At 42.5% G+C, this 13,924-nt stretch overlaps 1 protein-coding gene across 3 annotated transcripts in view; it reads right to left on the reverse strand.

Annotated features, from left to right (window-relative positions):
• epha3 (eph receptor A3) overlaps positions 1 to 13,924 on the reverse strand; it is a 272,018-nt gene that overhangs the window by 103,635 nt on the left and 154,459 nt on the right. For all 3 annotated transcript variants that reach the window (XM_073045101.1, XM_073045102.1, XM_073045100.1), the window contains exon 4: positions 9,224 to 9,379. In XM_073045101.1, coding sequence (XP_072901202.1) covers positions 9,224 to 9,379 — 156 coding nt within the window. The remainder of the gene's footprint in view (positions 1 to 9,223; positions 9,380 to 13,924) is intronic.

The raw sequence follows: 13,924 nt of genomic DNA on the forward strand, positions 1-13,924 counted from the left end.
GAGCACTGTCCAGAATGGGGTGTGAAATTTTTATATCAGCATCAGTGTCATGGTTGCCAAAATCAAGTGTAAATGCCTTTTCAGCCATCCCTCGGGTCATCTGTGAGTTCCGACTGATTAATGATTCTTCTGAGAAAATGCAAAACCTGCTGTAGGTGGTGGATGCGGACCTTGATGTAGTAGGGGGAAGATTGATTTTAAAGATACAGAATGGTAGCAGGCCCAATGAGTCTGACCTGTCCGATTACTGTACAGCCATGTGACCAAGTGACCACGTGACCTAGTAATCTGTGCACCTTTGGAATGTGGAAGGAAACTAGAGCTCCCAAAGGAAACCCATATGGTCACAGGGAGAACTTTCAAACTCCTCACAAACAGTGGTGAATTGAAACCGCGATGCTGGTGCATTAATCATGTTGCGCTAACCACTAAACTACCGTGCTATCACTATTTGTTTAGAATAATGCGATCTCCTTCAATTGCTTGCACTTGACCTCGACATGCTCCTGTCATGGATACTCAGTGGCCCTTACCTTCTTGGATCTAACAGTCTGTCCCATTTTAGCAAAGCCACCAGATGAAATCCAGTTCCAAACTTCTCATAGCCTCACTCCCCCCCCCACCCCTACACAAACATAGGCACTCGGTGCCCCTTACCTTCTTGAATCCAATAGTCTGTCCAGTTTCAGCAAAGCCACCGGAGAAAATCTAGTTCCAAACTCCCCCCCCCCCCCCTACACAAACATAGGCACTCGGTGCCCCTTACCTTCTTGAATCCAATAGTCTGTCCAGTTTCAGCAAAGCCACCGGAGAAAATCTAGCTCCAAACTCCCCCCCACCCCCCCACCCCTACACAAACATAGGCACTCGGTGCCCCTTACCTTCTTGAATCCAACAGTCTGTCCCGTTTCAGCAAAGCCACCGGAGAAAATCTAGCTCCAAACTCCCCCCCACCCCCCCCACCCCTACACAAACATAGGCACTCGGTGCCCCTTACCTTCTTGAATCCAATAGTCTGTCCAGTTTTAGCAAAGCCACCGGAGAAAATCTAGTTCCAAACTCCCCCCCACCCCCCCACCCCTACACAAACATAGGCACTCGGTGCCCCTTACCTTCTTGAATCCAACAGTCTGTCCCGTTTTAGCAAAGCCACCGGAGAAAATCTAGCTCCAGGCTTCACATTGCCTCATTGCTTTCCTCTCATGAACTCGTCACACAAACCACACACATCTGGCTAATCAGCAAACATAATTGGCTCAGACTAGAAAAGTGATTCTGAAAAGAATACATTTTATAAATATGCATGTACAGAAACTTAACTTTGTATAAAGCACACTTGCAAATACCTTATGAAGCTGCAATTCTATGTTTCTTCCTCTCAAACCAGATACAATCCTACACCCATAATTTCATCTAAGGTTGAGGCAGACTGTCATCTTCTGAGCTGGGAAGATTGTCCATAGAGAGCTCCCCCCCGCACCTCTGCAGAGGTGAACCCAGCTGTCACAAGAACACAAGAAAATAAGGTCACTTGGCCCCTGAAACATATCCTGACACACTGTATGATCCTGGCTAATGTACCCAAAGCATCACTTCCTCTCTTGTGCTAGAGATTCTACATCCTCTGCAAGAAGAAGTTCCTTTACATCTCTGTATATCTAAGTGTTGCATCAACAACAGGCAATAAATGAGCCGGTCTGTGGAGGTGACAGAATATGCAAGAAGAAGACTTCCATTTCCTAGTCCCCCCGTGAACGAGCCTTCTCATGGTCACCTCATTATAGGAAGGATGTGGAATTTTTAGAGAGGGTGTAGAGGAGATTTACTAGGATGCTGCCTGGATTACAGAGTATGCTTTATGAGGAAAAGTTGAGCAAGCTTGGGGTTTGCTCTTAGAAATGAGGGAGGATGAGAGGTGTACAGTGTGATGATAGGCACTGATACTGTGCATAGCCAACGACTTTTTCCCAGGTCAGCACCATCTAATGTGAAAGGGCATGCTTTTAATTTTCACTGGAGCAAAGTATGGGGAGGGGAATGGGAAAGGTCAGGTACTTTTGGAACATAGGGAGTGTTAAGTGCTCTGCTGGTAAGGGGAGAGGTGATGGTAGAAGCAGAGCAGAACTGAACACAACACACCAAGTGTGATCGAACTAGAGTTTTATAGAGCTGCAAAACTATCTCATGGCTCTTGAATTCAAACCTCAAACCAATACACCATACGCTTCCTTAACCACCATATCAACTTTAAGGGATCTATAGACATGGACCCCGAGATCCCTTTGTTCTTCCACTTTGCTAAGAACCCTGACATTGATCTTGTACTCTTCCTTCAAGATTGACCTTCTAAAGTGCATCACTTCACACTTTCTGGATTCAACTCCATCTGCCACATCTCAGCCCAGCTCTGCATCTTACCAATGTCCCTTTGTAACCTACAACAACCTTCTACACTATTCATACGACAACCAACCATCATGCCAACTGCAAACTTGCTAACCCACACATCCACTTCTTCATCCAAGTCATTTATAAAAATCACAAAGATCAAAGGTCCCAGAATAGACGTCTGCGGAATACCACTACTAAAAACCATCAGTCAAAATACATTCCATTTACCATCACCTCTGCTTTCTGTTGGAAAGCCAATTCCAAATCCATACAGCCAAGTTTCCCATGCCTCTGGACTTTTTGAGTCTATCATGGGGAACCTTGTCAAAAGCTCTTCTAAAATCCACATACAACACATTCTACCTTCATCAATTTCCTTTGTTACTTCCCTGAAGAAGTCAATTAGGCTCTAAAACCGGTGACCCCTGCTTCAATCCAAGGGGTCAGTGTGGACATGGTGGAGGATTACAAATACCTGGGGATACGAATTGACAATAAACTGGACTGGTCAAAGAACACTGAGGCTGTTTACAGGAAGGGTCAGAGCCATCTCTATTTCCTGAGGAGACTGAGGCCCTTTAACATCTGCTAGACAATGCTGAGGATGTTCTACGAGTCTGTGGTGGCCAGTGCTATCATGTTTGCTGTTGTGTGCTGGGGCAGCAGGCTGAGGGTAGCAGACACCAACAGAATCAACAAACTCATTCGTAAGGCCAGTCATGTTGTGGGGGTGGAACTGGACTCTCTGACAGTGGTGTCTGAAAAGAGGATGCTGTCCAAGTTGCACGCCATCTTGGACAATGTCTCCCATCCACTCCATAATGTACTGGTTAGGCACAGGAGTACATTCAGCAAGAGACTCATTCCACCGAGATGCAATACTGAGCGTCATAGGAAGTCATTCCTGCCTGTGGCCATCAAACTTCACAACTCCTCCCTCGGAGTGTCAGACATCCTGAGCCAATGGGCTGGTCCTGGACTTATTTCCACTTGTCATAATTTACCTATTATTATTTAATTATTTATGGTTTTATATTGCTATATTTCTACATTATTCTTGGTTGGTGCAACTGTAACAAAACCCAATTTCCCTCGGGATCAATAAAGTATGTCTGTCTGTCTGTCTGTCTGAGGCCAACCTGGCCCTTACAAAGACACACTGGCTATCCCTACTCAGACTACGTTTCTTCAAATGCTCATAAATACTGTCTCTAAGAATCCTCTCCAATAGTTTGTCCATCACTGATGGAAGACTCATTGGACTATAATTCTGAGGATTATCTCTAATAACTTTCTTTAACAAAGGAATAACATTTTCCATTGCCCAATCTTCTGGTACTACTCCTGGGGCCAGTAAGGATACAAAGATCATGCAGACTCCTCTACATGCATGAGTACATAGTATGTCTGCCATGCCTGCCACTAAATGAAATCAAATTATTAGAAAGAGGTGACAATGGGTCAGAAAGTGTTGAATCATTGTGGATAAAACTAAGGAACTGCAAGGATAAGAAGACCCTGATTGGTGTTGTATACAGACACGGAAACAGTAAGGATGGGGGTCTACAAATTACAAGATTACATTTATGGCTTTGTCACAAAGTTTTCAGGTGATATGAAGATAGGTGGAGAGGCAGGTAGTCTTAAGGAAGTAGAGAGGTTACAGAAGGACTTAGACAGATTAGGAGAGTGGGAAAAGAAATGGCAGATGGAATATAGTCAATGCACACAAAATGCTGGAGGAATCCAGCAGGCCAGGCAACATCCATGGAAAAGGTACAGTCGATGTTTCAGGCTAAGATCTTTCAACAGTCCCAAAATGTCGACTGCACTTTTTTTTCAATAGATGCTGCCTGGCCTGCTGAGTTCCTCCAGCATTTAGTGTGTGTTGCTTGGATTTCCAGCATCTGCAGATTTTCTCTTGTTTGAGATGGAATACAGTGTTGGGAAGTGTATGGTCATGCACTTTGGTAAAAGAAATGAAAGGTTGATTATTTTCAAAATGGAGAGATAACAGAAAAGCCTGAAGTACAAAGTGACCTGGGAGTCCTTGTGCAGGGTTCCCTAAAGGTTGAGTCTGTGGTGAAGAAGGCAAATGTAATATGAGTATTCATTTCAAGAGGACTAGAATATAAAAGCAAGCATGAAATGTTGAACCTTTATATAGTACTGATGAGGCCTCACAGAGTATCATGAACAGGTTTGGGCCCCTTATCTTAGAATGGATGTGCTAAAACTGAAGAGGGTTCAAAGGAGATTCAAGAAAATGATTCCAGGATTGAATGGCTTGTCACATGAAGAGTGTTTGATCACTCTGGGTCTGTATTCACAGGAATTCAGAACAATGAAGGGTGACCTAATTGAAACCTATCGAATGGTGAAAAGGTTTGATAGAGTGGATGTAGAGAGGATGTTTCCTGTGGTGGGAAAGTCTAAGACCAGAGGACACAGCCTCAGAATAGAGGAGCAAACATTTAGAATGGAGACGACGAGGAATTTCTTTAGTCAGAGAGTGGTGAATCTGTGGAATTTTTTTGCCACTGGCAGCTGTGGAGACCACGTATTTATGTATATTAAAGGCAGAGGTTGATAGATTCATGATTGGTCAGAGCATCTTATGGTCTTATTATCTCACACATCGTCCAGCTGCTTCAGGAGTACTCTGCTGTTTAATATCCCCTAAGGAGAAGCATGGGCCAGCAGGTGGTGTAGTGGCATCAGCACTGGACTTCAGGCGAATGGTCCTGAATTCTTACCTGGCTGGGTGCCGACCTGGGCGGCAGCAGTATCTGCATGGAAGGAAGGCCTGGCAATCTGCTTCTGTATCTTGTCTCGAAAACCCTATGGACAACTGCACTATCCACAGGGTCGCCATGAATCGACATTGACCCTAGGCACTCAATAACCAAGGAGAAGCATATACTACTATCTCTGGCTGAGGAGATTTTGGAGGATACTGCATTCTCCGATGTGGGCATTCCAAATGGTGTGGGCTTCTGCTCATTTGTAAATAGCAAAGCACCATATGAAAATCTCATTATATCGGGGGTCACAACTTTGACACATTTCTCTGCATTACAACAAGTACTAATGAAACAATTTTTTATACTGTTGTTACCATGTCTTTGTTCAATTGCATACTAAACCTACTACTGCTCTAAAATGATATATCCTTCTTGAGATTGCGGGATTTGACCTCCTGAAGAAGCACCATCGTCCAGACCTCCAGATCCACTCCATTAACGTAATCACAATGCCCACCCCACACAGTCTTTGTACAGTGAACTTGAGCCTCACTTTCTTGGTGTCGATTGCAGTTTTCTTTGATTTGTCACCAAAATTTATAATCTCCCAGATGTCCTTACACCCCATGATTCTAGTGGATCCAGAACCAGTCTTGTTGCTTGATGTGTTCGGTACCCATTTTACACTCCCCCTTTGGAGTGCAGGCATCTTCCGAGTCCACTAAATTGAAACTTACAATATCCAAACTGAAGTTGAGCTGTGCACGTAATCAGCATTCCCACGTCTCAATTAGTCAGAAAGCCTAAAACTAAAATGCTAACTGAGCAATTTATTTATAAATATTTCTTTGCCAAGTAAATCAGATTCACCCTTAGCCAGGATGCTGAGATGCCAGCATTCAGTTTAGGGAAAAAAGAAAAAGAGTGAAATGATACATTTGGACAGAAATTTAGCTTGTTTTTTTTAAGAGTGTTTGCTGAGAGTGGGCATCAAAGGATACCTTCTAGCTATCCACCTTCCCCTTCCCACCACCTTTTTTTATTCTGGCATCTTCCCCCTTTCTTTCCAGTCCTGGAGAAGGGTCTCAGCCCAAAACAAAATTTCCATGGTGTTGCCTGACCTGTTCGGTTCATCTGGCATTTTTTGCTATCGCTCTGCATACTGTTTCAGAACATGCAGCTAAGCCTGAATAGAATGGGTAACTGTGGTTCTGAGCAAAAAGCTCAGATCTTGCATTGTTTAACATAGTTTTATAAAACTGTGACAAATTTGATAGGGTGATGTATGAAGAACTATTTCACCAATTGTGGGTTCAGTGATATGTGGGTTTCCATAGTAGAGGGAAGAGTGAAGACTGAACAGTAACACAAGGATAATTTGTAACTGGAATGGCCGAGGCAGAGATCAATACAATTTCTAAGGGAAATCAAATAATTCTTTGAAGCAGGGGAAGACATCAGAGATGTCAAATTCTTTCATGTAGTGTGACACTTTGTGTGTTGTGTGCTGTATTTGCCATATAATGGCCCTGACACAGATAAACAGCAGGAGTACAATTCACTGGGCACATACAGAGATGTCTAATGAACTACATGTATAAAATTCACTTCAGCATCCTAAAGCCATGTATGAGGGACAGTCTTAATTGGAACATTAGACCATAAGGCAGAGGAGCAGAATTCAGTCATTCGGTCCATCGAGTCTGCTCCACCATTCTATCATGGCTGACTTATTAGCGCTCTCAACCCCATTTTTATGTCTTCTCCCTATAACCTTTGACACCCATATCAGTTAAAAACCTATTAACCTCTGCTTTAAGTATACCCAATACTTGGCCTTCACAGCCACCTACAGCAATGAAGACCATCCTCTAGCAAAATAAATTCTTCCTCATCTCTGTTTTAAAGGGACGTCCTTCTATTCTGAAGCTATCCCCTCGGATTCTAGATTCATCCACCATAGGAAACACCTCCACGTCGACTCTACATAGGCCTTTTAATATTTGATCGGTTTCAATGAGATCCCCTCTCATTCTTCTAAACGGCAGTAAGTACAGGCCAAGAGCTATCAAACACTCCTCGTACGTTAACCATGTCACTTACAATGCCAGCACATTTTTTCTTAGATATGGGGCTCAAAACTGTTCACAATACTTCAAGTGCAGTCAGACCAATGCCTTATAAAGTCTCAGCATTGCATCCTTGATTGCATACATTGTGGCCTGCTTCAGGCTTAGGTTGTTTGCACAGTGCAGATAAAGCTCTTGACCTTCAGGCTGGCTGGACCTCTTCCATTCCTATACCACTGTCCAGGTCACTCAGAGCTCCCTGGAGTTGTCATACAGTTCGGATATCTGGCCAACTCTCCCCTGCAGGCCACAACGCTATCACAGGTCTGCTTTTCCAACAGTGTTCCATTGTGTTTCTGGGCTGAACCTCAGCTGAGTCTGTGCCCAGTCCGCACTCCACTGCTCCTCGCCTTACATATCCCACCCTCCCCATCGGGCAATCATTCGTCTGAACTCCAGTCCAAAGCATGCAACTTCACTCTCAATTCCTGATGCCACTTCCTCTGAAGTCTGTCCTCCAGCTTTACACCCTTTTGACGTCGATCTGTAGCCCTCTTCCTCCCCACGTTCCGCAGCATATTTGATCTCTTCTGTCGGCCTGTCTGAGTATTAGCGTGTGTAAACTTATGCTACACACACGATTCCTTGAGCCTCGTATACAACTGAATGGGACTGAGAGAAGGCGCATAGAAACACACATTGCCTCCAGTCCCTCACTCTTGCTGTGCCAGTGTAACATGCTGGTTTACAATGAAGAATTCCCCAATTTAGGTTTCTTGAAGGAAATTGGGTGACATGTCAGTGGAATTACCTTTGCATCTTTCCAACAGTAGGCTGGCTTAGGAGGGTAAACGTTTGTTATAAGCACAGTGGATTCTGGTTAAATGGGACACATTGGGACCAGTACATTTTGACTCAATTAATCGGCTAAGTTTCACGGAAATAGTTTGAAACGTATAAAAAAAGCAAACTACCATTTAACTGCATTACAGATTATGTATTTAAATAAAATACGGAATAATTGGAATGCTATTAATACTAGTACAGTACTATAAAATTGTGGATTAGTTCCTAATAGTTATTGATGGAGGAATTAATTCAGTGCGTGCTGCAATGTTCTTTTGATTGACTTTAAATTTTAAAAAATCCAGTGCACACCTAGTGTAAAACAAGGACATCTTCAACAAGTGCATCATTCAAATCTTCATTTTCATTGTAACATTCAAGATGATTGTCGTTACCTTCAAATTCTTCATAGAACCTAACTTGCTGAAACAGTAAAATCATTTCAATTTCAGTCCTGGCTGTATCTGGCATCTCCAAGCCTGATTCCCTTAAAACCGCAGTGAGCAGAGCAGTCCTGTATTGTCTTACTGTTTATTTTTTTCAACTATCAGTGACAACATTACTGCTTGTTGAACACAAGCACACAGTTGATGCTATTTAAAAACTGATCACTCGAACCACAGCATAGTGCTCGTGGACACACAAGTTCACAAGACTGAAGCTAGTTAGAAACTGTTCAGCAAGTCTCCTGTCTCAATTAAGTTGAAAAATGTCCCAAATAAACAAAGGGAATCCCAGTTACTTGTTCGATAGTCTTTGTTGTTTAAGAGTTGTCCCAAATAAGGGCTGCTCCAATTAACCAATTAACCAGAATCCTCTGTATTCACGTTTTTAAAGTAACTTTAGAAATATGCATGAAAAAATAAACATTGATATTAAAATAATTATTTCCTTTACTATCCACAGTGGTAATGATCACCAAAGATTTATGTGCAGACTTGATTATAGATCCTAAAGATCCATAGCTCCATAATAAGCTTCTTAATTCTAATGATTAAAATACTGCTGAAATCATCTCTCATCTACAAAACACATTGCCAGTGGTATTGATTTTAATGTCATTGTAAGGCTGTGATAGTTGTGAAACAGAACACTTTTCCTGTCACAGCCAGAAAGCGTTGGGATGGGCAATATTACAAAGAGACTAAGACCAAGAGAGAGAGAAGTACTCACGAGTGCAAGCCATGGAGATGGGATCCTTGTCCGCCCTGAAGTAGTTCCTGTCGCAGCTACAGAGTATAGACCCTGCCTCTTGAGCGTGGCTGTGAGGAGGGCACTTGGCACACTTAACGTTTCCAGCAAAAGCTTTGTAAAACCCAGGTTTGCAGGCTGATGGGAAAAGAAAAATAGCTTCCATTTACTCATGCACTAGAGCATTTAAATCTTGCAATAAAATACAGGTCATCTATCACTGGCAAAACAACTCTGAGAGAAAAGGTATGATATAGGAGAATGCCAAGGCTAAAGAAAGCACAAAGAAGACTTGATAATTTAGGTGGAGAAAATTTACAAGGATATTGCTGGGACTTGAGGAACTGAGTCACAGGGAAAGATTGAACAGGTTAGGACTTTATTCCCTTGAACATAGGAAAATGAAGGGGAATTCGAAAAAGGTACATAAAATTATGAGGAGTACAGATAGGGTAAGCACAAATAGGCTTTGTTCACTGAGGTCGAGTGAGACTATAATTGGAGGTCATGGGTTAAAAGTGAAAGGTAAAATGTTTAAGGGGATCATGAGGGGGATCTTCTTCACTCAGAGGGTGTAAGAGGGTGGAATGAGCTGCCAGTGGTAGTGATGGATGCAGTTTTGATTTCAACATTTAAGAGAAATTTGGATAGGTAAATTGATGGATAGGGTCTGGAGGGTCATAGTCCAGTTGTAGACCAATGGGACTAGGCAAAATAACAGTTCAGCATGAACTAGATAGGCCCAATGGCTTGTTTCTGTGTGGCAGTGTGCTCTAAGTCAATGCACTATGATGATGTCATACTTAAATTTAATGGCCTTAGTCTATGGGATGATGTATAAAGTGTGGTAGCTGGAGTGGTCCTTGTCCTATTGTCCTTATGAACACTAAACCCTAGGATTTGCTCCAGATTCATTATGTGCTGGTAGTTGTCATTTGTATTCTTAGAAAATAAATTTCTACTGTAGCTCAGAGAAGCAAACTTTTCAGATCACAGACTGCAGCCATTATTAACACAATGAACTCCTGGTGGATTTCTTCCTGTATGTCCTACTCATTATTTGACTTGAATTTCACCACATTGGGTCTTCTAACAAGTTCATTTTTATTCACATCTCAGTAGAACAAAGGTTTTAATGATAAAACTCCAACTAAAAGGTCCTGAAATATCTGCGGAGATTTGTCTAGTTTACTGTTCTGTTTTGCTCAGAGTCCATTTGGTCGGTAGCCCAAAACAAAAATTGAAAATGTGAAACTCATCACAGGTTGCCCAAGACCTGGCTGACCTGAAAGCAAATCTAGAGTGATAATGAAAGAGAAAATCTAATGCACTCGAAGGCATTTGGCTTGTCATGTCTATGCTGCTCAACAATGAGCTACTCAATCTAATCTAATATTCTAGCACTAGATCTATGATTAGAACATGATAATAGGCTAATGGGACTAGCTCAGATAATCATCTTGGTCAGCATGGATAAGTTGAGCCAAAGGCTTTTTTCTGTTCTGTATAACTCTGTGAACCTTTAAGTATGTAATCCAATGCTGGTCAAAGGTGTACGTTTTACCACCTTTCCAGGCTTCCAAACCTGTCCTGCTTTCTCTGAATGAACAAGAAGTTCATGGCCCACTCTATGAAACACCTATGATGCCAGGACACTGAGGCTGTTGAGCATTACAAATTGTTAGTGTGGCTGTGAAGCAAAAGCAGGGTGTGTGCCCAGGAGATCCACTTCGGCTTACAAGTGGAATTGTTTAATTGAATCTAGCTGCCTTGCATTTTTGAATCACCTTTACAGATAATGTTTTAAATCAAATGCCCTCAGGAAATTTTTACCCCCATACTGTAGGAGGACAAAATGCGATAGAGTTTGTCAAATGTGTTTAGGAAAGTTTCCTTAATCTGTACATAGAAGTCCCAATACTTGATCTCCTATTAAGGAATGAGACAAGGTAGGCAACTGAAGTTTGTGTAGGGGAACACTACACATCCAGTGATCATAATGCCATTAGTTTCAAGGTAATTATGGAAAAGGATAGGTCTGGTCCTTGGGTTGGAATTCAAAATTGGAGAAAGGAGAAATTTGATGGTATCAGAAAGGATCTGGCAAGTGGATTGGGACAGGTTGTTTGGCAAAGGTGTACTCGGTTGGTGGGAGTCCTTCAAAAGTGAAATTTTGAGTATACAAAGTTTCTAAGTGCAATTGGAATAAAAGTGAGGATAACAGGTTTAGGACACCTTGGTTTTCAAGAAATACTGAGGCCCTGGTTAAGAGAAAAAAGGGGTGCATAGCAAGTATAGGCAGGTAGGAACAAATTAGGTACTTGATGAGTAGAAAAAATGCAAGAGAATATTCAAGAAAGAAGTGAGAATGACTAAAAGAAAGTATGGCGTTGCTCTAGCAAACAGGACAAAGAAGATTCTTAAAGGCTTCTACAGATTTGTTAAGAGCGCAAGGGACAAAATTGGTCCTCTGGAAGATCAGAATGGTAATGTATGCATGGAGCCAAAAGAGATGGGGGAGAATTTAAATGGATTTTTTTCATCTGTTTTAACTCCGGAGATGAACACATAGTCTGCAGAAGTGTGGCAAAGTAGCTGTGAGGTCATGGACCCTATACAGATTATAGAGGAGGAGGCGTTTGCTGTCTTGAGGTAAATCAGCACGGATAAATCCCCAGGGCCTGGCAAGGTGTTCCCTCAGACCCTGTGGGAAACTTTACAAGGATGTTGGCATGACTGAAGGACCTGAGTTATAAGGAAATATTGAACAGGTTAGAACTTTAATCCCTAGAACGCAGAAGACTGAGGGGAGATTTGATAGAGGTATACAGAATTATGAGGGGTATAGATAGGGTAAATGCAAACAGGCTTTTTCCACTGAGGTTGGGTGAGACAACAACTCTAGGTCATGGGTTAAGTGTGAAAGTTCAAGTGTTTAAGGGGAACATGAGGAGAATCTTTTCACTCAGATGGTGGTGAGAGTGTGGAATGAGCTGCCAGCACAAGTAGAGGATGTGATTTTGATTTCAATGTTTAAGGGAATTTTGGATATGTACGTGGATGCATTAGGATTGTGGTCCATGTGCAGATCGACGGGACTAGGCTTGGTACAGACTGGATGGGCCAAGGGGCCTATTTCTGTGCTATGGCTTTCTATGACTCTAATTACTTCCCTGGAATTATTCGGATAGCTCTACTCTGAAGCTTTGCCAGTGAGCTTAGGAGAAATTCTAAACACTCCGGAACGTAAAAGTCGAATTGACAGTCTAAAGAGGAATTCTGAGCACTCAGCATACCTGTCACCAGAACAAAATGAAACCTCATCTCCAGGAATGCACGGAATAAAGTACCACTTGACGTGGGTCACCAGAGGTCACAGCACCATGTCATTTACTTTACGTCACGGCAGCCTGACTTAGGACTGCCTTTACTGGCCTTGCTGAGGAAGAACCTCAGCATGAATCACAATTACAGGGAGCACAGCATCAATGAAAATCTAGCCTTGGTTTAAAATAAATATGCCTGGCAGACTGAAGTGTGAACAGCGCTGTTAAAGAAAAGGCTGCAATTACATCTACTCAGTGAATTATTCATTTTAATATCCTGGTGCTTTTCGCAGTCTTTGCGATTGTCCAGAAGATAAGGGATGTGTGTAATAACTAAGCTCTCTGTTTTATTTTAAGGATGTTTCTTTGTATCCATAACCAAATCTTTTTTTCTCTTTTCTGCTTAAATAAATATGGCATAGGTGCTGTTATGTGCTGCATACTTCCTGCTAGGAACCTGGAGAGATGATTCTCAGCCAAAACTCCAAGAAACTTCACGCAATAATTCTGCTGCCTGGGTTTCCTTGGCTAAATGAGAGCGTGCCCGGATTTATGGTCATCTGCTACATCCTGAATGACTTTACCCTCGTGAAGGCCGAAGCTTTGAACACCGAGAGTACAGGGGCAGGAGGAGGGCGATCGGTATCAGGGAAGCGAGGAGAAGCAGAAATGGTATATCCAGCATCAGTACTCGGGCTGGCAAAGCACTTTAACTGTACTGCATCCAAAAGCAGCTCACAGCAGTCTCCCACCCAGCTCTAATACAACCACACCCCCACAGTACTTATCACTACAGACATTGCTAATTGCCTTCCTTTACTTCAACCTTAACCGCTTTTCTCACTTCTCTGCAAATATAAAAGCCAAGAAAAATTCACAACAGGAAGCAAACCTATCCCACCAATCGGTTCCATCTGTAACTAAAGGATAACAAAATACTTCAGAAACACCTTTACACAATCTTTCTCTGTCTGTCTGCTAATTTTGTTTCTTAACCCATGTGATGCAATACTTGTTTACTCTTTACTAGTGCTGAAGGCGGAATGGCGTTGAGCTAACACTGCAGTGTAGACCTTCATATGGGGAATGAATGTGAGCATAATTGAGTTGGAGAGCTTGGCTGGAGAGTGCACTGACTTGTAAATCGAGCAGCTTGTCCCAGCTATCTGTGTGTATGCATAAAGTGATTGACAAGAAGCCGACACCTCCCGTGGAGTCAAAGCCGCTCTCTGAGTTCGCCTCAGTACTCATCGGGAGAACAGGGTTCAGGAATAACGTGAGGCTTTGTAAGCTACGGTCAGCAAAGCGTGCATCTCTGAACTCCATTCCTCCATTGCTTCCAATGACAACATCTGCT

The sequence above is a fragment of the Hemitrygon akajei genome, chromosome 5 (genome assembly GCF_048418815.1).
Source record: "Hemitrygon akajei chromosome 5, sHemAka1.3, whole genome shotgun sequence".
Taxonomy (NCBI): Eukaryota; Metazoa; Chordata; class Chondrichthyes; order Myliobatiformes; family Dasyatidae; genus Hemitrygon; species Hemitrygon akajei.